The 24,467-nt window shown below is 47.6% G+C and overlaps 1 protein-coding gene across 1 annotated transcript in view; it reads left to right on the forward strand.

Annotated features, from left to right (window-relative positions):
* Positions 1-24,467, forward strand: part of DMGDH (dimethylglycine dehydrogenase) — a 527,940-nt gene that overhangs the window by 291,917 nt on the left and 211,556 nt on the right. Inside the window, exon 9 of the mRNA XM_086960740.1 lies at positions 10,758-10,911. Within this exon, the coding sequence (XP_086816866.1) occupies positions 10,758-10,911 (154 nt within the window). The remainder of the gene's footprint in view (positions 1-10,757; positions 10,912-24,467) is intronic.

The raw sequence follows: 24,467 nt of genomic DNA on the forward strand, positions 1-24,467 counted from the left end.
AGCAGCACACAATAGCTTGAAGCCCCCAATCCCTGCTGCACAATAAAAGCAGCTGCTCTGTTTGCCTCAGATTTCTTGTAGCAAGTGTGCTTCAAAAGATTAACAAGTGTAATGAGGTGATATTAGCATCGCTGACCTTATATAATGTCTTTGCCTCCCAACGTTTTCTGATGCACACAATTAACATGCTACAGTCAGCTTGGAAACTGCAGATGTGAAAAAGATGCCTTTGGAATTCTTTCTGTTGGGAATAGTGGGTATGAGGGGAGAGAGACCTAGCCACAAGCATTTTCCTAACTTACTCGTGAGAATCCCACTGTTACCTCTGCTTTCTTGCAAACTCGATTTTGAATCCTATCTTGTAACTGTTTTTTTTGGGGAGGTATCACTTTAAACATACGGTGACCAAGGTGCGCCTTTCACAGGATGGAAGACCTTCTGCTAACAAACACAGTTCTGCAGTCAGGCTACTGAATTATTTGGATCATCGAGCTTTAATAATTTTTTCTTGATTGCGCTGACTTTCATCCAGAAAACTGGTAAGCCTCAGGAAAAGGAAACATTACCTTCATTTAGGTAAATTGCATTACCCCTTCATTGTCTCACCATGACAACTCACTCATTGAGGCCCCTGTGTCTCCAATCACAACTCTTTCCCACAGATAAAAATCCCTCCTACCTCCATACTTCCTGTTCCTTTGTTGTGCTCCAACTCCAAAAAACCTATGGGCAGGTGCGGTCCGTGTGACCCAGCGATTTGAGCTGCCACCGGAGGGCCGTACGCTGCCACTATTTTCCGACAGGCATGCTTCTGCTTAGCAGTGCCATGGGGGACTCTGTTTCAGTTCAGGTGTGTGATTTCGATCACCCGGGGCCGCGAGGAGTTCAGCATTTGCTCACAGTAAAGCAGACTGACCTATGGAGGAAATGCGCCTCTGTTACTTGGCTGAAGTTCTGTGGTGCCTTTCTCCAGACAGGGTTGTAGAGAGCCGCCTGGGCTCTACTATACTTTGTTGCACTTCCATGCACTCCTCGGCACATGCTCGTCCCGAGGAGCTAACTGAACGCTGGAAGACCGCTCGGGGCCTTCCCGCCACCAGTAAAATATTGAGTGGTGTGTAATTATTTCAGTGCTGCGCAGGGTCTAGACACATAAGGCTGCGCGGCGCTACATTGGTGACGAGGCCGGTCGAACTCCAGTGCCTCAATCACCTTACCTGCGGTGCAGGTGGCTCCCTCCTAATCCGCTCCGTCACCCGAGGCCCTTTAGTGCCCGCTTGCGAGGCAGCTGCTGACACCCTGGGGCTGCCCTTCATCACCCCCTATGCTGGGCTACCCGCCGCGCCTCCCGCTGGTGCTGAGGAAGTGTGCAACTGCCACCTCCATCGCCACTCAAAAGCACAGGGCAGCACAGAAGAGAGGGCTGCTGCATGACCATGCCCAGATCGGCTGTGACACCGGTTGCGCTTCCTGCACTCCGAAGCACAAGCACACGCGCTCCCTGAAGCCACGCAGGAGTGCGCTGAAGACGCCTGTCAGCTGCTGCCACGGCACTCGGCTCCCTATCTGGGTGAGTCAGCAGGGGGCAATTGGTACGCTAAGAATCAGCCAGCCTTGCCAACCTCGTGTCAACTGGGCCCCATATTAAGGATGAAAGAACAGGACAGCCTCAGGGGAAATTGAACTGTCTCACCCCCCCCCCCCCCACCCCCACACCAAGTCTCTGGAAACCTAAAAAATTTCAAAGAAGGACCCAATCAACAACTGACGTCCTAGGCCCTGCCAAGAGTGTATCCCATACTGGGCCACGTCGGACTCCTAGGCCCAGAGGGCAGGAAGTGTGACCTGCCTACCAAGTATACATGCAGCAGGGACATCACTTGGGCACCCACGCACTTTGAAGCCATGAGCACAACGCCCCCAGCAGGCGCAGCAGGCCTGCAAACTGATGTGGGGGAACCACAGAGAGATGCCAACACCCCACCTCAGGTGCACAGCCATGCTGCAGTCTCCCCATTGCCTTCCTTCAGTGAAACTACTGACCTCGCCACAACGGCCCCGCTTTGGAAGGCGCGGTTAGGACGCACAAACTACTATTTTAAAGCTACGAGGGAAACAGACTGGACAGTGAAAAGGTCGCTGCTCATATACTATGGCAGCGTGGAAATCTATGACCTTTTCGAAATGTTGCCCGACACTGGGGATGATGACGACTACGAGGCAGCTGTCAAAGCGCTCAACAGGCATTTTGACCCCCAACTCAACCTCGAATACCTTCCGCCCCACACCATGGCCACCACCATGTGGAATGTGCGGCAACTGTGGCATGGAACACCCTCCGACAGGATTGTGTGGAGCAAAGGGGAAGACCTGCTCCTGATGTGGATAGCCCAACCGCTTTGCCAAGGTGTGTAGGAGCAACAGATCTCAGCAAGCTTATGCCAGACCTCTGGGAGCGACGCAACTGCTGCAACAGTTGTCACTCGGCGACCCTCCGGCTCAAGAGGACAGCCCGCCACAAGGGCGCAGTTTCACCCTGGAAGATGTCGATGGTGTGTTTGTCATATCTTTCGCCAGCCAGTCGGACAAGCAAATACAGCCTCCACTGATGTAGAGGGATCCACTGTCAAAGCGTTAATCGACACGGGGGCATCCGTAAAAGTTATAGATTCAGATCAATACGAGCGTTTGTCTCCACGACCCCCACTCGCACCCACAAAAGCCAGGATATACACATATGGAGGGCCTCATCCACTCTCCCTCAGAGGGGTAATGTAAGCTATGGTCACAATTGACAAACACACCATGACGACCCATTTTCACATCACGTTCCAGCTGCCACACAGCGGGGCCTGGTCTTTTTTGCCAATCAGTTACATGACTCTCACGCTGAGGCCGTCCTGCAAGAGTTCCCCTGTCTGTTCAAGGGTCTGGTTAAGCTGAGAGGGGGAAGCAGTTAACAAACTCCACATCGACCACCACAGTCAGACCGACCGCCCTGAGACATCGAAGAGTGACGTTCACTCTTCGCCGTTAGGTGGCAGCGGAATTGAAAAAGCTGGATGTCCTCGACTTCATAGAGAAGGTGTCTGGCCCAACTCCGGGGGTATCTCCGCTGGTCATTGCCCCAAAACCAAAACAACCGGGAGCCATTCGACTATGCGTGGACATGAGACTTCTGAATCAAGCGGTCAAGAGGGACCATCATCTCACGCCCACCATGGATGACATAGTGGCTGACTTAAATGGTGCCATGTAGTTTTCAAAACTGGACTTGAACGCTGGATACCACCAGCTTAAAGTAGAGCCGGAGAGTAGGTACCTACCACGTTCTCTACCCACGTGGGCCTCCGGAGATACAAGAGACTGAGCTTCGGGGTGTCGTCAACTGCGGACGCTTTCCAAAATGCAATCAAAGAAGCCTTGTCCGGCTTGCAGGGTATAATCAATCTAAGTGACGACATCCTGGTGTTCACCCTGAAAGATCATCACACTCACTTTGGAGCACCCTTCAGGAACTGGAAGACTGCGCCTGACTCTCCACAAGGCAAAGTGTTCCTTTTATCAGGAATTCATAGACTTTTTTCGGTTACATCTTTACATGCGAAGGGCTGAGGATAGGTCCCAAGAAGGCGATAGCAAGCCGGGCTGCCAGCATACCGAAGACACCCACAGAAGTCCGCAGCTTCCGTGGAATGGCCACCTATTGTGGCAGGTTCATACTGAATCTGACCTTGCTGTCTGAACCCCTTTGCGCCTTCACTTGTAGTGACAAACCCTGGGAGTGGACTGCAGTGGCAAACCCACCGTTCAACTCCATCAAGGCAGGACTGATGGACAAAACAGTAATGGCGTCCTTCCACCCAGGGTGACGCACAGAACTGGTCGGGGATACCAGCCCCGTTAGCCTGGGAGCGGTCCTTCTCCAGGAGCACAAACGGGAGACCTGGATGCCGGTTGCCTTTGCCAGTCAGGCCTTATCGGTCACTGAAACAACGTATGCCTAGATAGAAAAATAAGTCCTCGCAATAAAGCGTGCGTGCCAGCATTTCCATCTACCTGTATGGACAAGAGTTGCACGTGGTAACCGACCACAAGCTATAGCTTCCGCTGTTTGCGAGGTCATCAAGACTAGCGCCCCCTAGGATAGAAAGATGGGCCGTACAGCTGCAGGAATACCACTACAAGATTGTATACCGCCCAGGGGCACACAATCCAGCGGACTATGTCTCCAGACACTCAGAGACAACGGCCGCCCAATACCCGCCCAGAGATGTTGCATACTCAGAAGCCTTCGTTAAAATGGTCACCTATGAAGCGTGTCCCAAAGCAATGACGCTGGAGGAAATCATGCTGGCAACTGCCAACGATGAAACGCTATCAAGAGTCAAAATTGCCCTAGTTAACATTGGGTGGGCACCCTTCCTGGATGGTGCCCAGATGCTCATCTCCGAAGACAGCCATGCCCGGCAGCAATTCTGGAGGATCCGCTGCGAGCTGAGTGAAGGAGAGCATGGTGTTGTGTTGTGAGGGCACGTTATTGTCATCCCAAAAGCGCTGCAAGAAAGGATCGCAATGTTTGCACGTGTTGGGCACCAGGAGTTGTCAAAAACCAAAGCACGCTTGTGGAATAAGATGTGGTTCCCAGGAATCGACACCATGGTGGAAGACAAGATGCAACCGTTCCACTCCTGTGCAATCGCAGGAAGTGCCCCTGTACCTGCGCCAGTCATCACCGAAAATCCGAGCGAAATACTGTGGTCCAAGATTACTTCGATTTTGGAAGCGTCCCAGATGGCTGCAACACGCTGGTGCTAGTGGGCGACTTTTGAAAATTCCCGATTGTAGAAGTGGTTGCATCGACTGCATTCGTGCACGTTAAAAGAACCCTAGACAAGATCTTTGCACTAATGGGCCAACCAGATGAGATCCGGTCTGACAACGGGCTCCCTTTTCAAGGCCGGGAATTCTGGGAGTACCTTGAGAAGACGGCGATTTGGCACCAGAGGATCACTCCACTGTGGCCACAAGCGAACGGAGAGGTAGAACGTTTCATGCGGACCCGCAACTGGGCCCTGCGCATCGCCGTGGGTCAGTAGGAGATGCCGACTCTGCATTGAACCAATTTTCGGATGCCTACAGGCAGACCTCTCGCAGCACCACCCGTTGTGCACCGTCGCATCTGCTCTTCAAGAGGGCCCCAAGGGATAGCATTCAGACACATCCAGCATGGAAGCCTCGGGAGAGGGACAACGCGGCCATACAAGCCAGAAGGACAGGGACGAATCAAAAGGGTAGTGTAGCCAGAGGAGCCAGAGTGCCACAAGTAAAAGTGGTAATCGTCAAGGACAGATACCCCGGCTGGAAGTTCTGAATTCCATATGATCTGGAAGTGTGGACTGTGGTCCACGTTCAAGGAACAATGATCTCTACCCAAAGGGGTGATCGTACTGCACCGTATCTTTCCTCTGCTCCCCGACTCATCTAGGAAGACTCTAACCCAGGCGCTTAATTAAAGCCACTTGGATTACTGCAACAGTCTTCTGCTGTCTGCCAATGAGGCCGCCCTTGATAGACTACAGGTTGTCCAGAACACAGTGGCACGTCTGATTCTGAACGCACCCCCAAGGACCGCCTCTCGGCCTCTGCTTCACCAGCTTCCCTGGCTCCCGATATGGAAGCGAGTACAGTTTAAAGTCTACTGCACCATTCATAAGGCCTTGTCCAATTCTGGCCCTAGCTATCTTGCGGATAAATTTATCCCCTACACACCACCGCGGTCTCTCCGCTCAGAAGCCAAGCACCTCCTCACAGTACCTAGAATTAAACGAGCCAGACTAGGTGGGAAGGCCCCATCTTATCTGGGTCCCTGCCAAAGGAACAAGCTCCCTTTGCAACTAAGACAGTGCACGGAACATCTCCACTTCAGGAAACAGCTTAAGACCTTTCATTTCACCTCTCATTTCTAGCTGATAGTCTTCCCTTACGCTGCCCGTCTCGAGCACAGAGATACCCCTTCGGGGGTCCGTTTTGGTGCTTAATAAATAAATAAATAAATAAGGTGGTTACCCAGAACGTCACCTGTTTCAAGAAAGCTCAGGGGTCAACAACCAACTCTGAAGAGCTCGACGAGTCTGGCAAGGTCGCGAGTCATACTGACATCGGCTCACCAAGCCCAACAGTTTCCCCCCAGGAGACCCAGGGAGCAGGACTGCCCCTGTCCCAATCAGGGCCTCGTGAATGTGCCATCACCAAATGTTCTGGCTCGAGCAGAGACTAGTTCCAACTCCCGTAGCCAGAAGTATGGTCTCCAGCCGAACCCTGCGCCAAGCCAGAAGTTCAAGGACTTTGTGTGCACGTCCCCGTGAGTATGCAGGCTATGATGAAGTGCTAAAGAAAAGGAGGGATGTAGAGAGCCGTCCGGGCTCTACTATACATTGTTGCACTTGCATGCACTCCTTGGGGTCGCTCGTCCCTAGGAGATAAATAAACGCTGGAAGACCACTCTGGGTCTTCCCGCCATGAGCAACATACTTAGTGGTGTGTAATTATTTCAGCGCTGCGCAGGGCCTAGACACAAGGCTGCGCCACGCTACAAGGGTGAGTGTTGCTTCATTGCAGAAGCTGATTCACCCGAACGGAGGTCTGCGGGGCTTCCTCCAGCCAGTGTTGCCGTGTCTGGGTTGCCGGGGTTTCGATCTCCTAGGGACCCAGGTGATTGACCTGCGAGGCTCTCAGTGTGGGCTAGACCTAGTTTTCCTGTTTTCTGCAGCTTGGACTCATTTTTCAGTGTCAGTTTGCACATGCATGCAACTTACGTCTTCAGTTCTTAGAGTTGCCAATGTTTCTGCAGTGTGTTTCTTGACATGTTAGCCTCACAGTGCTGGTAGGTCATGGCCCTGGTTCTGTATTTTGTCTTTTCTTGTTACATGTGGGGTAGGTGCTGTTTTGAGGGTCTGCATTTGACATCCATAGCCACTGGGGTCCTGAAAGGTACAGTTTGTGCTAGCCTGTTGATCGGTGAGCGATATCCATCTTTTGGGCCCGCAGGGTTCACTGTGTAGTGCCGGAGCAGTAATTACCTCAATGTGTTGCAATTTTGCAGCTGCATGTTTAGGATCATATGCAGCTCTAGTCACATGCTCAGTGCTGTGTTTTGACACTGGTGGATGCTCTTGTTCGGGCTGCTCTTCAGTTCCACTCTCGTACTCCCGGCACCATGTCCCTGTCTGTTCTATTGGTCGCTGTTGGAGAATGTCTCTCCTGAATGTCGATGGGATGGTCTCCTTGTTGTGGGAACGGTGGTCTTTCAAGGGTCTGTGTGGTGTCTGTGTATTCGCTAGATCTGGCTCTGTTTCTCCTGGTTTGCTGCAATATAGATGCTGTGGGTGTTTTGACATGTTACATTGGCATGGCATATGAGATGTCATATCCAAGGGCAGTGGAGTGCCTGCATTTGGATTCTTAGATTCTTAGATTGCTGTTGTCTCCAGATTTGCTTGCTAATAGTCTGGATTGGGGTGTATGCGGGCTGGAGCATCTTCCGCGGGCCGGGACCTGTGGTGCATCTCTTTTCCTGCTTGTGGTGCAGCAGAATAGGGTGCATGGCTTTTGGCATCCCTTGGGCTGCTATGCACTTGTGGTGGATGCCATTGAAGGAGCTTGTGTCTGTCTTTCACTTGTGTTGCCATGCTTCCAATTTGTCTACATGGCAGGGACAGTTGAGGGGCTGGCGGGAGTGTCCGGGGCTGCTGTGGTATTGGGGGGTCACTCTTGTGTATGCCATATACAAGTGTGGCCAGTCTCATGGTGCACTTCTAGATATTCTGGGAAACTGCTGGGAGTGTTAACTCTGTGAAGCAGTCCCTTGCCTCTGATTTCTGTATCGTTTTTCAAAGCAATGCTCTTGGTTGTTTTGGGGGAAATTCTACCCCATTGGTGAGGCATTGGTCACTGTCTCATGCTTCTCTGGTGCGTTGGGCTTGGGGTGACGCTGCTGACTCATTTCCATCTAGGTTTGGTTCCATCTTGGCCCTTCTTATTGGCAGTTCTGCATTGATTGAGTGGTGTTGTTACCCTTGGGTTATATGGTTCGCAATGTGGTTGGTAGCCCGATGGTTCTTGTATGGCCTGTTAGGTGTACAGTTGGAGAATCTATCTGGCTGTCCTTCATGGACTGGTTGCCCGTCTGGTCCTGCAGGTCCTCTTCTACCATTTCTTCTGCTCTTTGGATTTGCTTGGATGCCGGAGAACCCAGGGGTTCTCTGATGTGGATGACCATACCTTTTTCTTCCATTAGGGACAGTCGATGCCAGGTGGGCTTTACGGCCTGATCTTTCTCCCAATGCGGGTCGCTCGGGGCAACGCTCCTGGTTTTGCCTGTCAGGTAAGCATATGGCCTGTGGGTGGTCAGATACGGTGTTACTTCTAGCATGGGTGCTTTCCACTTGGCATCCGTCTTTGCAGTGGCTCCTTCCCCTGTTCTCTTCTGGGCTATTAGTAGCTGCATTCATTCCGCTGATTCTATTGCTACTCATGCACGTTTTACCATGTCTTCAGCGGTTCTGTGGTTTACTGTAGAGTTGTGCTTTTCTAACTCATGGTCCTGCCGTTTAGCCTGTGTACTGGTCCCCGGGTTATTGACTCCCCTTCTGGCTGTTCTACGTCTGCTGGGGATTTCCTTCTTCCTATTTACAGCCAGCTGTTAGTACAAGGGGACTTCCTTTCCCCTGGCCTGTTACATGTGCTGACAGTGCTGGGTTTTCTGTCACATCATGGCGTCTTGGTGTTGCGAGGGCGTTGTTTCTGTGTTCAGTCGCCTGCCAGATCTTTGGTCTGCGGGCCTGTGTTTTGCTTTTCCTCTTGTTTTTCCTGCTCCAGTGGTTTCTTGTTAAGGTTCGGAGGGTTGGAGCTCCTGTTACTCCGGCGGCTCCGGCATGGCCCCCTTCTGTCTGTTTCTTCTGTTGGTGGAGATGGTAATGGGTCTGGAGTAGCAACTTCTGTTGGTTCCGTCCCCCTTGGTTTCTCTACCTGGGTTTCCTCTTCTATGACGGCATCCAAAAGGTTGCTGCCTGAACTTCTTAGTCTCAGCATGTGGGTCGTTTCTGGTTTGGTGTGCTCGGGTGCATAGGGTTCGGCTTTGTTTCTCTGCCTCAGGCTCAGGTTTTTCTCCTGATGGGGCTTTTCTGGCTTCTGGTCCCATTGAGGGGTTCTGGTGGTCGTTAAGGGCCTGGTTCCCAGGACCTTTTCTGTGTTTTCAAATCACCTTCCTGTCCTTCTGGTGATGTGCCCATTTTGAGGTTTGCATCTGTTTTTACAGACTCTCAGGTCCCCCATGTTTGTGCGCATGGGGTCCTGTCTTTTGACCTTGCTTGTGCTGTTTCTGGTGGCGGTACTGTCTGCTCGCCATTGTGCCATTGGGTCAGGTCATGCTTCTACTTGTTTTTGAGCAGTTTGGTCTTTCTTCACTTCTAGGGTTATTGGGATGGTCTCCTTGTGGCTTGGCAGCTTTTTGGAAGGGGTTCACGTTACATCTTTGCTGGGACTGTGTTGGGCTACCTTTGGGTCTCCCTATTGGGTGTTCTGGGGTCTGGCGATTCCGGATTTGTCGAGTTCCGTGGTGCTGGCTTCCGTATTGTACATAGTTTTTATCGGTGGCTTGAACTTGCTTGTATTATCTGTGCGGTTGTTTTGGCCGTTATTTGGCTTAGATATATCTCAATGAATGAGTCATCACGGCGAGAGGAACGTAGGGGTAATGTTGCGATTACTTACCGGTAACAGCATTACTCTAAGTCCTTCTATTGAAGTGTGGCTCAATGGTTAGAACGGCAGACCTTGATGCAGAGCGCTGGCCAGGGACCAGGGTTCGATTCCCGCCTCGGCGGGATCGGGCTTAAATTCCTCTGACCGGATATTCTCGCCTCAGTGCCGAATCTAAGCATGGGCCCCACGCTGCAACTCTGGGCAATAGCTTGCTTAGTCTCCACAACGGCCCCTGATACACAAGGGATGCCTGGTTTCACCATGGGATGCCCAGGAGTGGACGCCTCACAAGGAAAAGCCAGGAGGGGTTCCCTTGTGGTAGGAGTACAAGCGCCGGGATGCTTACGGGTTACTGTTCGAGCTATACAAATACAACACATTGCCATGATGACCTCCTGCCCTTTTTAGTCAGTCCAACTGTGTGGTGTTTGGGCTTAGTATGGAACAGGAAGTAAGTAAGGAGGAAGTGGGATTTTTCTCTGTGGGAAAGGGTCGTGATTGGAGGCACAGGTGCCTCAGTGAGTGAGTCATCACAGCGAGAGAAGGACTCAGGGTAATGCTATTACCGGTAAGTTCTCCCAGTATTTTAAGTGAAGGTGAAGGCGTGTGCTTAGACCTTATAATCCCCGTATTAGTGGCTGTAAGTGACATTCAGGTAGGATCGGCTTTGATGGACCTGCCTCGAGAGGTTTTCTTGAGCACATTAAGAAATGTTTGTAGCAGTGCAGGGTTTTATTAATTGCATGTTTAGCATTCTAGTAGTAATAACAATGAGTAAAAGAAAAGAAACAAGCTGGGTTGGTTGTGGAATTGCACCTGTGATCATGAAGGGAGTAAAGAGCTGGAATGTGAGTGGAATTCCAGTAGAAAATGGGAACCAAGCAGATTAGCTCAGAAATTATATTTTAGAATCAATTTGCATATCAACTGATAAAGATCTTGTATTGCTGACACAGAATTGACATTGTTCTCCCTCCTTGCCTGCATTTTAGTTGGCTTTCCCAAAGAAGAAAGGTTTGCTGGAAGGCCCACAGAGAGGGTCAGTGGCCTTCATGACTTGCTGAAAGGAAAATGTTCTATGGGATTCCACGCGGGATGGGAGCAGCCCCACTGGTTCTACAAACCTGGAGATGAGACTGGATACAAGTAAGCCTAAACTGCTACCTGCACCGTACGCAGTAGGTCCAATGATCTTTTCATACTTTTTCACTGACTTGATTTTCTCTTCCCCTCCCACCCTATTTAGTGATCAGTGTTGTGATCAGTGTTGTGACCCCACTACCTCTATTTAGCAAAGTCAAAACGTAGGTTTTAGTGCTAAGAATTAATCTGGCCCTTCCAAGGGGACCCCATTACAGGGTTATACTGAGGGTTTGATGAATCCACCGAATACTCGCAGGGAGACCTGTTCTCCCGGTGTGCTCAATGGCGAATGCTTCTATGTGTTTCTGGATACACATCGAAGCGTTCGCCATTGAGCACACCTTGGAGAACAGGTCTCCCTCCGCTTGATTTATTGGATCCAAGTCTGCCCCTGTGTCTACTTTTGGACACCAGGAGAGCACTCCTTTTCACCACCGTCCATACTTACTACTCTTGCCGCATACAGGGCCATTTAATCTTTTACCGGTGTTAGCAAATTTGCTCTTACCACAAACCGACAGCCCTGAAGAGTCACAACTTTAACACGGTGTGACGAAACAAGTGTCGGCTGGTTTGTTGGCTGGCACTGACCAGATTGAAATACAAACTTGTTTTCACATGAAAATTGATTGTTGATTTCCATAATTTATCAAATAATTTTGCTACATACATTCGGTTCTGACACCAGAACCTCAAACTCTAAAGCGTGTGCACAGGACTCCGTTTCATATATCTAGGCCGGTGTCCGTGTTGGCTGGTGGGGATCTGTAGTACAATGAAAATGGCCAACACTAGAGTTGTAATGTAATATGGAATGTCTATGGAGATGGTGGTAGTAAGGGTGGATGTTGTTGGTGGTGAGAACTGTACCTGATGCCCTTTGTCTGGATCACCCTCTTACTACTAACATTCCGATACATTTCCTCACTAGTGCTTGCTTTTGGGAGGCGCTATATATGTAATGCGTGGAAATATCCACACTGTGAGCATCTATGAACCCTTGCTGCTTGTCATATTTTGATGTTGCACATTGCCTTAAAGTTGAAACTGTTTTTATGGCCGCACTCTTGGGTGCTGTGCGCACAATATTTGCTGCTAGTAAATTGAATGTGTATGACCTCCATTTGTAGTTTGACATGCCTATTGTTATGATGTTGGAGGCTTGAAAGACTGTGTATGTGTGCCATGTAGGATGAACCAAACAACTTCCTATTAATACTTCATAGTCCTTTATTGTGGGTCTGCGTTTTGTATCTGACACATGAACAGATGCTAAACATCAGGGGATGAGTACATTTTTCTTAACTAGCATTTCCATAATGGCATTATGGACTGGGACAACGAGAAGGGTGGAGGGTGAAAAGATTGTTGTGAACATGATGAATGTTGGCTCGAACATTGCTTGTGGGGGATTGTCAGATGAAACAAAATGAGGATAACCGCATCATCCTACTATCAACATTCAGGGCTCACTTTTGGCCCCAGTACTGTGCGTTGTCCTTCTCCAGGAGACGTGATGTGTGCAGGTGGATGCATCCCAGTAGTGTAGAGAAATATCATGGAGCCATCGTATCGTCTCCGTCGTTGTCTGTAACTGGGGGTTCTTTGCCTATGGACATCGTGATAGGTCACGGTGTCCATAGGCAAAGAACCCCCAGTTACAGACAACGACGGAGACGATACGATGGCTCCATGATATTTCTCTACACTACTGGTCGTCGAACAAGAATAAATCTATGACCAGAAACACGAGAAGAATCTTTTATGGAAAGACCGACTGCTTAATAAAGTGCCCGACTTGGCCGTCTCCTAACCTCTGGATTTAAAGATTATATAAGCTTATCTTTTCACTCAGATGTTAATACACCTGTGGCAATCAGCCCCCTTTTAAAGTCCACTCTGTGGTAAAACTTGGACTCACCCGGATCAACTTGAATAGAAATTGAACAACTCCCCGTTTTTTTAATTCATGTATTTATGTGTTTGTCTTATTCGTTAGCCTTATACCTTGGCCCTGAAGAAGGTGATCTAATTACCAATTATCACCAAAACGTACGTAGGCTGTACACACCAAAGACCACAACAGTGTATAATAGACTGTAATACAATGTACAGATCAGTTTTTGATTAAGTGGTAGGACCTATCTTTCTTACACCTAGAGTGGTCTACCACATTTACTCTTGGGTTAATCTTGCACCGGTCTACATGCATTCCAGTGTGTGTGTCATCCTTTTCCAGTTTCTATCTTCATCTAGGCAACCATTCATTTTCTTTTTTGTTGTATTCTCACTGGACTAAATATGTGATCTAGTAGAGTATCCCCCACTGCAGGTGTTCAATGCACTCACTGCTTACCAGACCCCGAAAAATCAGTCTACAGCAAGGTATTATGCGACCAGATGGACTACTGGAGCTGGTTTGTAGATGGGCGTTTAAAAATAATAACAATAATAAATATATATTATATGCAAAAAAGGAGAGAACTCTGGGTAGTTCTCAAGTTTAGGTGGAAAGCAGCCCCTGTTAGAGCACTCTCAAAACCAGCGACACTCTAGATCTGCTCACCTCAAATGTCTGTTTTTCTATCAAAGTTTTTAAGCATAGGATTAGCACAGTGCCATCTACGCCGAGATAGAAAATGACAAATTATGCGACCGGATGGACTACTGGAGCCGGTTTGTAGATAGCCGTTTAAAAATAATAATAAATATATATTATTAGCAGCCCGTCCAGACCTTGTCCGGGAGCAATCAGGCTTCCCCGACCCCGCCCGCCCCGACATTGTGCAGCAGCCCGGCCCACCGCCCGCCCCGACATTGTCAAGCAGCCCGGGCCCCCGCCCGCCCCATCCCCTGCCTGCCCCGAGCCCCGCCTGCCCGGAGCCTTACCTCAGCCGCCGCTCCTCCCCCGCGCTCCTCATTTAACCTCACATTGTGCAGCAGCCTGGCCCCCCCGTCCGCCCCGACATTGTCAAGCAGCCCGGGCCCCCACCCGCCCCAACCCCCGCCTACCTGGAGCCTTATCTCAGCCGCCGCTCCTCCCCCGCGCTCCTCATTTCACCGCACTGCCGCTCCTCGCCGCTTACCGCTCCTCTCGCCTGTCCGCCGGTCCTCACCGCCATTCCGCCGATCATCACCTCTCCTCCCCCGCGCCATGTCCCCCGCTCCTCCTCGCGTTCCTGGACGCCGCTCCTCCCCGTGCTCCTGACTTCAGCACGCAGGTCGCGGCCGGCGCTACTTCGAAGGGACTACTTTTTTTTTTAATGTTAATTTTTTTAATAACGCATTTTTTTATACTTTATATAGCCTATGTCCATCTGCACACCTTGACGATTACAATGATATATCGGGTGTGTGTGGATTGGCGCTGTGGTTCCCGAGTTTACCTGCCTCAAAGGTGCAAAGTTCTTCCTTTATAATAGTAGTATATATATATATATATATATATATATATATATATATATATATATATATTATATATATATAAATAATATGATTTTGTTTGAGTTAAGTGACAACAGTGTGGACGGTTAATCTCAAATATAAAGGCTCTCCGAAAAGATGGTCAGTCTCACACATACGTTAAAATCCAAAATATACTTAGAGCAGAATCCTCGCTATAGAGTCGCAGTTGTCCCTGGAATGGCTGTCCCGAGCTCAATATTGAGTGTATTTTCGTCAGTGCTCATGGTAAATTTAGGACGTGAATGTGTTCATGGGGTTTCTAGGCGTAGCTGCCACCGGTGAGTGGTTTTACACAGAAAACATGGGCGAAAATAGAATAGAACATTTATTTAGCAATGTGGCAGAACCAGAACAGAAAGACCAGTTTTTTGCCCATTTTTTGTACTCAAAGGCGACATGCTGCTGCTTTCGCAGTCCTTGAGGTATCTGTCGCGAGGCCAGAGTGTTCCTGTTTTCCAAATAAGCGCGCGCGCCAGGTCCGATAAGAGGAGGTGGTGACGCTCCCGTGCCAAGTCTGACTGCAGATGTCCCTCCCTGGAGTGTTTACATGAACTTCACGATAGTAAGACTCCCGGCGCCAGGTGGTTACCAGCTGGCCGGCCCAGCAGCTGTCTCGGTGGCCTGTCGGTTACTCGGACAGCAGCTGAAGACTTTTATTCTACCAAGAAACATTCTAGTTTAGAGCAGCTGAGCCGTCGGGGAGAGGAAACATTCCACGAATGGTTCCTGAGGTACACCGACGCATATTTTTTTAGCACTCTGTTCTTCCTGGGCACTAAAATGTCATGTGAGATGTATCCAGTCTTTTTCGCTGTTTTTCATCTCAATCAAGCACTGACATTTCCATCGCTTTTCTCTAGTCTACTTATTTCCCGCGCCTTTCAGTGCTGCACACTATACATTGCTTATCTGTTTTCTCACTTGCCCATAAGTAGGGCCCTCAGTGTGTTCAATGGAGTTTTCAGTATTTCCCGCACCCACTAAAATCCCGGAATTTGATGGGTTTGGTAAATATCACCTATTCTGAGTATTCCCTTAGTAATAGAGAATAATGTGGATTTTGCTGCGCTCTGCACCAAAACTTGTATCCCGTAGTTAGTAGGATTTACCTCCTATATTTTGTCAGGCACCTGCTAAAACGTACCGCGGGGGAGAGGGTGCGGACTTCATTGCGCCAAGTAATTACAGGGTTTGCACAGTGATTAAAAAAAAACAGGCCGCTCAGAGTTAGGATTTAAGACAGTAAGTAGCCCCGGATTGGGATCACATTTTGGCCCGGGCACGGTCAAAAAAAGTGGCCCACATTTGCGGGGCATGCCCTTTCCTGAAGTACCATTTGGTTACTCTCCGAAGTCTCATTTGTAGAGAAATATCTGATAAATTAATCATTTTAAAGCTTACAGAGCCAGTAACGGCGCAGACACGGGGCACAGCAATTCTGAAAACGGAGTGCTTGCTTGCAGCCTTAATGCCCTACACAATGCAGTTATACGCTTTACCAACCAGCTATGACTCTGATCATCACATACATCGTAAATCTATTCTAAAGACAAGGGTAACGAGTTAAACTGGAATCTCTGGGAATAGAACTTGTAATAACAAAAGTAAGAAGAAGAACCTCTGCCTTGGAGAATGAAACCTCTATTGACAAACAGTAAAGAAATACATTTGGCAAATCAGCCATAAAAACATTTTGCAAAACACTCAAAAGAAATGAAATCTACCTCACTCACAAATTCTGAGAGGTGGAGTAGAACTAGAAATCAGGTAGTGATAGGTGTGATAGGGAGAGACATGGGGGAAAGATCGGGTAGTCAGAAGAAAAGTTACATAGCTATAGAAAGAAGAAGAGGTAGATAGATAATAGTGTAAGAGACATAGATAATACTTTATGGTCATAGACAAACATATGCAAACCTGCAGAGTGAACAGTCTTCACTTTTTCAAAGAGAATATGTATCAAATGCCACTAACAATTCAGAAGAAGCAATAAACACCCTCTGTTCTTAGAATCATGGTTCAAGTGACCTGAAGACAACTAATGATATTGTTTTAAATATTCCATCTGTGTAACAATCCCTCACAATTCTTCATATGCCCTCCATGTGTAAGACACATGCTGTAGCATCAAATCTGTAGCACGGGTTCCAGGGTAGCGTGCAACTCATAACAAAGCACTTCAACTCGTCGTCTCGGGTAGTAAACGCTATATGAATACAATTTACAATATGTTAATTAAGCATGCGTTTCTGTGGGATGAAAGGCAGCCCTCAGTCTTATTTACATTTTAAAAAATTTACAACAGTTTTGCTGGTATCTGAAAGGCAATGGGGCTTTTAAGTTCATTTGATGCCACATAGCAACAATAACCATAAATATACTCCACATCATTCCACATAATTCTAATCAGCATAATTAAATTCAGCACCACACAGTTCCATTCCACACATTATCATTCTACACAATTCAGCAACACACCACATAAATCAACTCAACAACACATTTACACAGTACACCACATACTTCCAATCCACACCACACAATACTACATCATGCCACAACATTTAACACACCACATAATTAAACTGCACAATATACCACTAAACAACACAAAAGACCATTCCTCACAATTACACTCTATGACGCACAATCCCACTCTACGTAATTCCAGTACACCCAAAACCACATAATTCCGATCTACATAATTCTACTGCGCACCATGCCACATAATTCTATGCCACACAATTCTCCAACTAACCATTCCAATTCAACTCACATAATTCCACTCCACATACCTCCACTCCACTACACATGGGTACAACACATTGTCATTTACAACACCCAAAACTCTGACTCTCTCAAATGCAAGACCTAGTGGCATTGCCAATGCTTGTTTTTTCATTATTGTTCTTCATTTTGGCAGCTTTATATTGTGTAAGCGGTTATTTGAGCGCTATTCATGAGCACCAATTACACTCCACAAGATCAGATTTATTTTGTTTAAGGGCCTGGGAAAGGAAGTGATTTGCCCAGAATCACAGGATGTTGAGAGCAGATGCCAGGCTCGAACCTGCCCCCCCCCCCCCTCTCTGTAACTCTGACCTGCAGGCCACATATTCCTATGCACACACAAGGCATGGAAGTGGGAGGATGTTGTTCTCGGGAAGGACACTGGGGCCAAGGTGACGATGGCCTACAGCCTGAGCAATTGAACAGCCAGGCCCCTTTCCTTACTAAATTACTCAATCTCTTCCCAGCCCTCCATTGTCTCTGGGCAGTGGCCTGGCAGGGGAGGGGATTGAGCATAAAATAGAACTGCTGGGCCATCCGTAGGGGCGGGGCCCGAGATGAAGATGGCCCAAGTCCACAACATCACCTGTCTCCCAGTGCAAGGCCCGAGCACAAACCCACCATTCCCCGCTGACCGTGCCCTGAATGAGCAGGCCCATGTGCTGAGGTGTCGGACAAAAACACTGTTTCTGGGCTGCATTGGCCCCAGGGGGTGCCGAGGTGAGAATTGCTGAAAGCACGATTCTCGCAGTCATCTGATCCACAGCCGACCAACAGGGCGATTGTTTGGTCTGGCGTCAAGGAGAGGCCACAGCTGATCATCGCTCTAGGGCCATATCACACGCACCCCAGTGATGCTGCTTTTCTCTTCCTGTCTCAGTGCCCTCTGTGGGCTGGGAAAGGAAGACCAACTACTCACAGAGGTCACTGGGGCACCGGTCAATGCACGACTTCCTGTATTGCCCATCCGTCCCTGCCTCCATCACATACGTAGATTCGGTGTTGTGTGTAGGCAGAGGGGAAACTAGACCCAAAGTTTGGGGGGGGGGTGGCTAACGCTCCCAGCCAGAGCTGGCTCTAGCACTGGTCGCACACTGTGCAACAGTCTTTTGTTGGCACCCCCTCCACCTTTTCCTCCTCCATGAATTCCCTCACTACCACTCACCAACAATGTACCTCATCTCTCTATAGCACCTTTCTGACAAACATTTACATTTTTTGTAGCGCTACTTGTAGTTTACTCACACTCCGTTCTGTGATCTGCATGGTCAGGTTCTTAATAACAGGCACATTAACCTTCTGTGCTGTGTGGATGGCAGGAGTGCCCATGTGAGTGCACAGTGAGCGATGCGAAAATGTGAGACTAGGGTAGGTGGAGTGACTGCAGGGAGAGTGAGGTGACCATATGAATTTGGGTGGGGATGTAAATGCAAAGAGGGACGAATAAATGCAGGGTTAGTGATGGGCTTGTTTTACTGAGATTGCAGATTAAGCAGTGAGGGGGACAGGTGAGTGAAGTGTCACATGAGTGCAGGTGAGTAGTGTGCTTGTGTGACTGCAGGGTGAGGTAGAGGGGGAACAGCACAAGTGCATTGTGAGTGCAGAGTGATCATTGTGAGTGCAGGGCGAGCGAGTGAATGGTGTAAGTGCATGGTGATCAGTGTGAGTGCTTTTTGATCACTTGAGTAAAAGGTGAGTGTGAAAGTGGAGGGCGAGAATGAGGAGTGAGTTGTCTGAATGCAGGGTGCATTCCCAGACATTTGAAGTAACTTGGCATGTTATTGACAGCAGCTTATGGTTTCAGATACAACTTAATATTGCTATTATGGCATTAATCAGAGATGGAGGGTGGAGGAAATAAATAATTTGCTAATCCTGCAACACATTTCCAGTTTTATGATCAGGGTTGCCAGCTCATTATGTTGATGTCCCAGACGGTACAAAAATAAGCAGTCACCTTAAACCTTGTTTGTAGCACCTATCTGTGCATACTTTGAGCAGCAAATATAAATAGAAAGCACTTTTAATTGTCAAATCTAGCACTTGGCGTTTCTAAAGTCCCTTTGAGGTCGATGCCTATGTCTGTCAGTGCTCCTGAACACTTTGGCTGCAGTGTTGCCTTTGCACCTTTGTTAGGTTTCTTTTGTTGAATGATAAAATATCAACACAAGTTAACAACCTGCAGATTTGTGTGCCCTGCCTCCCATCCTGTATCTCTGCCTCAGATGAGTGTAACATACCTGAACACTTTATTAGTGTGTACAACTTTCATGTTATGTTATGTTATGTTATCAAAAGCTTATAAAGCGCACGGTCACCGAAGGTTTCATGACGCTGATCCTGTGTAATTGCGTTGTGTCCTGGCTGTTAGTAGGCTTGCTTAACCAGTTGGCTGCTAGTGGTTTTCCCCACTTATGCTGGAAAGTAAGATTTATCATTGTTCATGACAAGGTCAGCTCATCATAAGCACAGCTCCACTGTGCCTCATGACGAGCTGAGCTTGTCATGGACAGGGAAGAGGTTAAACAACCAAGTTTTCAAGGCCCTTTTGAAGCCTAGAAGGTTGTCACAGCTCCTGATTGTCAGTGGGAGAGAGGTCCAAAGTTTGGGGGCAAGGTAGGAGAACCTGCAGCCTCCCTGCTGCTTGAGTTTGACAGCTGGGGTGAACAGTGGGTGTATTTCATTTCAAAATGCTTTATTCGGTTTGTACAAGTACAACCATATAGCAACATACATCAATACAGAAATCATATTTATGTAAGTTAAATAATGAAGCATTTAAAATTACATCAATATCCATGCCAATCTTGTTAAATCAATAAGGTATATCTCATTTGGGTACAGAGTTAATTTTAGTCACTGTATACGTTTTAGCAGCAGTTGTTGGGGAAAAGGTTAGTGCAAAAAGACGCCAATATAAAGTGCAAAATCGGAAAGACCTATTATATGCATAAAGTGCAGTTGACATGTGCAAATATGCAAGATTAAAAATAAAGTGTAACGTCTGTTTGGTCATTTAGGCATTTTAGCAACAATTTGTTTGTGATAAAAATTTGTGCAAACACCAGTGCAAAAATGCAAAACCGGAAGACAGTCATTACCATAAGGTGCTTTCGACAGGTGTAAATATACAGAATAAATATAAAATTCATATAAATAGATACACATACAAACAATATAACTCAACAGTAAATCACAAATAGTCATAAGATGTAACGACCAACGGGTAAACGGGGGTAACGAAGGGAAGAAATCATATAATGATTGATTTCCTATGCCAAATACATTTTAGAATATAGGTGGCCACACGATAACACACATTCGGGGAAGCCAAGTCAAACAACAATTGCATTGCAGCTCTTGTATTGCACATGTTGTGTTCTAAAAATAGTTGCTTCAGATAAAACTTTCTAAAACCAGTATAAAAGTTACAAAAAAGTCAAAAGTGGCAGATGCTCTGTTTAGATTTCCCATCGCATGAGCACAGACATAACCCGGGTTTTTTTACAGTAGGGAAAGCCACCAAATGGTGGACTATTACCAGCCTCAGGCGTGCTAGAACAAAGCAATGGGAATTAATGCTAACGAATGTAAGATAGGATGGGAGTCCTGTGCTAAGGTTGTACTCCAAGTATAATTTGAACGTACTTTGCATTGCATACTCCTTCATTCTGGTCCCTTTTGCATGATCCAAATGGTGGTTTTGAGGTCGCGCTTTGTTAAAACCGATTCTGTTAAAATATCTTTAAAAATATCCTGACCAAAGAGGGTCTTATACCAGGAGTGAATGTGTTTTAGCCAGGGGATTTCGAATGTCGATCAAGTTTGATACAGTCCAGAATTACTTCCTGGGTAAACCTGGTTTCTTCTTTGGCCCATATGGACCGCCATAGGGACAGGTGACGCAGTGCAATCAGGTCTGTGACATAATTTATGCCTAGCTCTCTGTGGGTAATCTCGTTTGACGCAGAAACAGGGAGGCATAATAGACGTTTCAGGTACTTATTTTCCTTTTGCTGGATGGACAGGGCAATCTGAGGATTATATCCCCATATCCCTGCTCCATACAGAGCAGAGGACATGCACCTTGAGTTGTAGATGGAAATCATCTCTCTTCAGGCCAACACAGGATTGCTCGTTTACCCATCTCCCATCTCCTGAAAAGGTAATACCTAAGTAGCAAAAATGTTGGACTGCCTCAAGTTTATCCCCATCTAAAAAGAATGACTTGTTTTTCTTTATTTTCTTACCACAAGTCATAGTCATAGTCTTACCCTTGTTAATTTTAAGCTTTCTGCCCTTAATAAAAATGTGGAACTTCTCAATTAACCTTTGCAGCCCATTCGCGGTCCTGGAAATCAGGACCGCGTCGTCCGCGTATAAAAGGATGGGTATTTGCTTTCCATTGATAATGGGGGCATCAGCATAAGATTCTTGTAAAAATTGATCAACCTGATTTATAAAAAGGGAGAATAAAAGGGGGGCAAGCACGCACCCTTGTCGGATCCCTCTACCAATTTTAAAAAGGGGGGTGCATTCACCATCTGTTCCGAATCTGACCTTACTTGAAAGACTACTATACATTCTAGCCAAGAGGTGAATGATTTCAGGTGGTGCGCCCATGGCAAGTAGTGTTGGCCAGAGCAGTGCGTGTTCCACTAGATCAAATGCGGAACTTAGATCGGCAAAGCACATAAACAAATTCCCCTCCTTGGCTTTTGTGTACTTGCCGATAATAAGTTCAAGGTTCACGCACTGCTCCATAGTTCCTAGACCCCTACGGAACCCATACTGAATAGGCGAAAGAACATTGTCTTCGACCCAGGACTCTAATCTCACCAGAAAAACACGACTCAAAATCTTTAACGACGAGTCTAAAAGTGAAATTGGGCGATAGTTTCGTGCTTCAGCCCTAGAACCCTTTTTGAAGAGTGGCACTAAGATAGATTGACCCCATGAAGTTGGTAACTTATCCTCGATTGCAGCATTAAAGTAACGGGTTAAAATGGGGGCCCATAGAGCAATCTCAGATTTGAAGAAGTCCACAGGGACCCCGTGTAAATGGGCAGAACGTATGTTATGTCTAGGGACATGCTTTGCGACCATATCGTTGATGAAGTTAGGGCTCTTACAATGCAGTGCCTTGAAGGCAAGGCAGCCCGATTTAAATGCTGCCCGTTGCGCCACAGGCAATCAGTGGAGTTTTTGCAGACAAGGCCTGGCCGATTGCCATCTCGGCTGTTTGTAGATTAGTCTAGCCGCCTGATTCTGGACTATTTGAAGGCGGTTAAGCAGAAACTGTGGAAGGCCAATGTAGAGCACGTTTGAAAAGTCAAGGCATGAAAGAACCAGTGCCAACACTGCCTGTACAAGGCCTGGGTGGGTCAGCAGGTGGGCGATCTTCTTGATTTTTCGCAATTGGAAAAGACTAGCAGACACCACTGACCCCACTTGTCCTCTAAGTGAGAGACCTGCATTTATAATGACCCCTAAACTTTTCACAGAGGGGTAAGGGGTGGGGTGGGGGCAAATTCACTTGGCCAGAAGTGCGGGCCCCGGCAGACATTGCTTTTCCCGGGCAACACAAGTTCCGTCTTCCCTGGGCTAAGCTTCAGATGATTAAGATCCATCCATTGCTGGATATGGGGCATAGTGGTTTTGAATTCCGCGACGGAATTAGGGGAGTCTATAGAAAAAACCAACTGGAGGTCGTCTGCGTAGTTAAAAATGGTGACCTTCCTGTCCTTTAATAAATGGATCAGTGGCCTATGGTAGAGATTGAACAACAAAGCGGAGAGGGAGGAACCCTGTGGAACCCCGCAAGGGGTGGATACTTTGTGGGCAGTAAAAATGATCCAGTTGTAAGCAGGACCTTGTATGCCTGCTAGTTCGACACGGTTCAGTAGTTCAGTAGGATGTTATGGTCGACCGTGTTGAACGCGGCCGACAGGTCCAGGAGCACCAGAGCCTGGGAAGCCCCCATGTCAGCCTTAGCTCCCAGTGTTTCGATTACCGCAAGAATTACAGATTCCGTTGAGTGCGCAGGCCGGAAGCCAGCTTGAGTCAGCTCCAGGTATTCTGATTGTTCTATAAAGTTAGAAAGGCACCTGGTCACATGGGTCTCCGTAATCTTAGCCAAGAAAGGGAGAAGGGAAATAGGGCGATAATTCGAGGGGTTCGCAGGGTCGGCCCCAGGTTTTTTTTTAGTAGTGTGACTACCGTAGCATTTTTTAAGGCGCTAGGTACCTTCACCTTTTCTGAGGGACTGATTCAAGATAAAAAAAGAGAGAATACTATGAGGAAGTGCAGAAAAAACGTCCCTGAGGACCAGAGGTGGACAGCAGTCACTGGGAGACCCGGATTTGACACAGGTCAAGAGGTCTAGTAACATATTGGGACATATAGCTGACAGATGATTCAGGGAAAATGGGTTTCTGGAGATGTCATCCAAAGGTTCACTGTTGACATTAGGTGGAATACTCGCCTTGACAGCGATTTTGTCCAGAAAAAAGTTGTTTAGAGAATTGCACATTTCTTGGGTGGGGGTCTGGGTAGGTAAAATTCTCTCCTCGCTTCTCAGGTCGTTCACAATTTGAAATTCAGTATTATTGTAGAAAAATAGGTTACTTTGGCTGTCAATACAGTTTTTTTATAATCATTGCAAGCAAGCGGGTACTTCTGTCTATCTACGCTTGAGTAATGAAGCCTCCATTTCCTTTCGGATTGACGGAGCTTAAGTTTTAGCTTCTTTAGTTTGCTAGTGAACCATTTGTAGGCGTCAGAAAGAATATCTGGCACGGGAAATTTGGTAAGAGGGTCGTATGTGTCACTGGCCGACAGCAACCAGTCTGCAATGTCCTTTTCCATGACATTAATATTGGAGTTAAAAATAGGTGTAGAACTGGCTAAGGTGTTAATAAAACCAGTTTTATCAAGGGTTCGCCACTTTCTTGTCGTGCCTCCTGCAACTATGGAGATCTTAGTCCTGCCGCTAAAAATAACTGTGAATTCAATCAGGTGGTGGTCAGACCATATGCAGGGAGAGATAGAGGGTACTTACAGAGTGAGGTTATGGCACCAAATTTGGTCCAGGGTATGTCCTTTTATATGAGTGGGAGAGCATAAGTGCTGGGACAAGTTTGGATTGGAGAGTAATTCGGAGAGTTCGGACGCCTGTGGGCTGCCAAGGACGTCATTAAATCAGTAGTTCAAGTCACCGATAAGTAAAATCCTAGCACGGTTCATGACGAGGTTGGCCATTTGTTCGCTTAGGGAGAGTGGAAAGGAGGGCATGGGCTGGGGAG

The sequence above is a fragment of the Lissotriton vulgaris genome, chromosome 3_1, assembly GCF_964263255.1.
Source record: "Lissotriton vulgaris chromosome 3_1, aLisVul1.2, whole genome shotgun sequence".
Lineage (NCBI taxonomy): Eukaryota > Metazoa > Chordata > Amphibia > Caudata > Salamandridae > Lissotriton > Lissotriton vulgaris.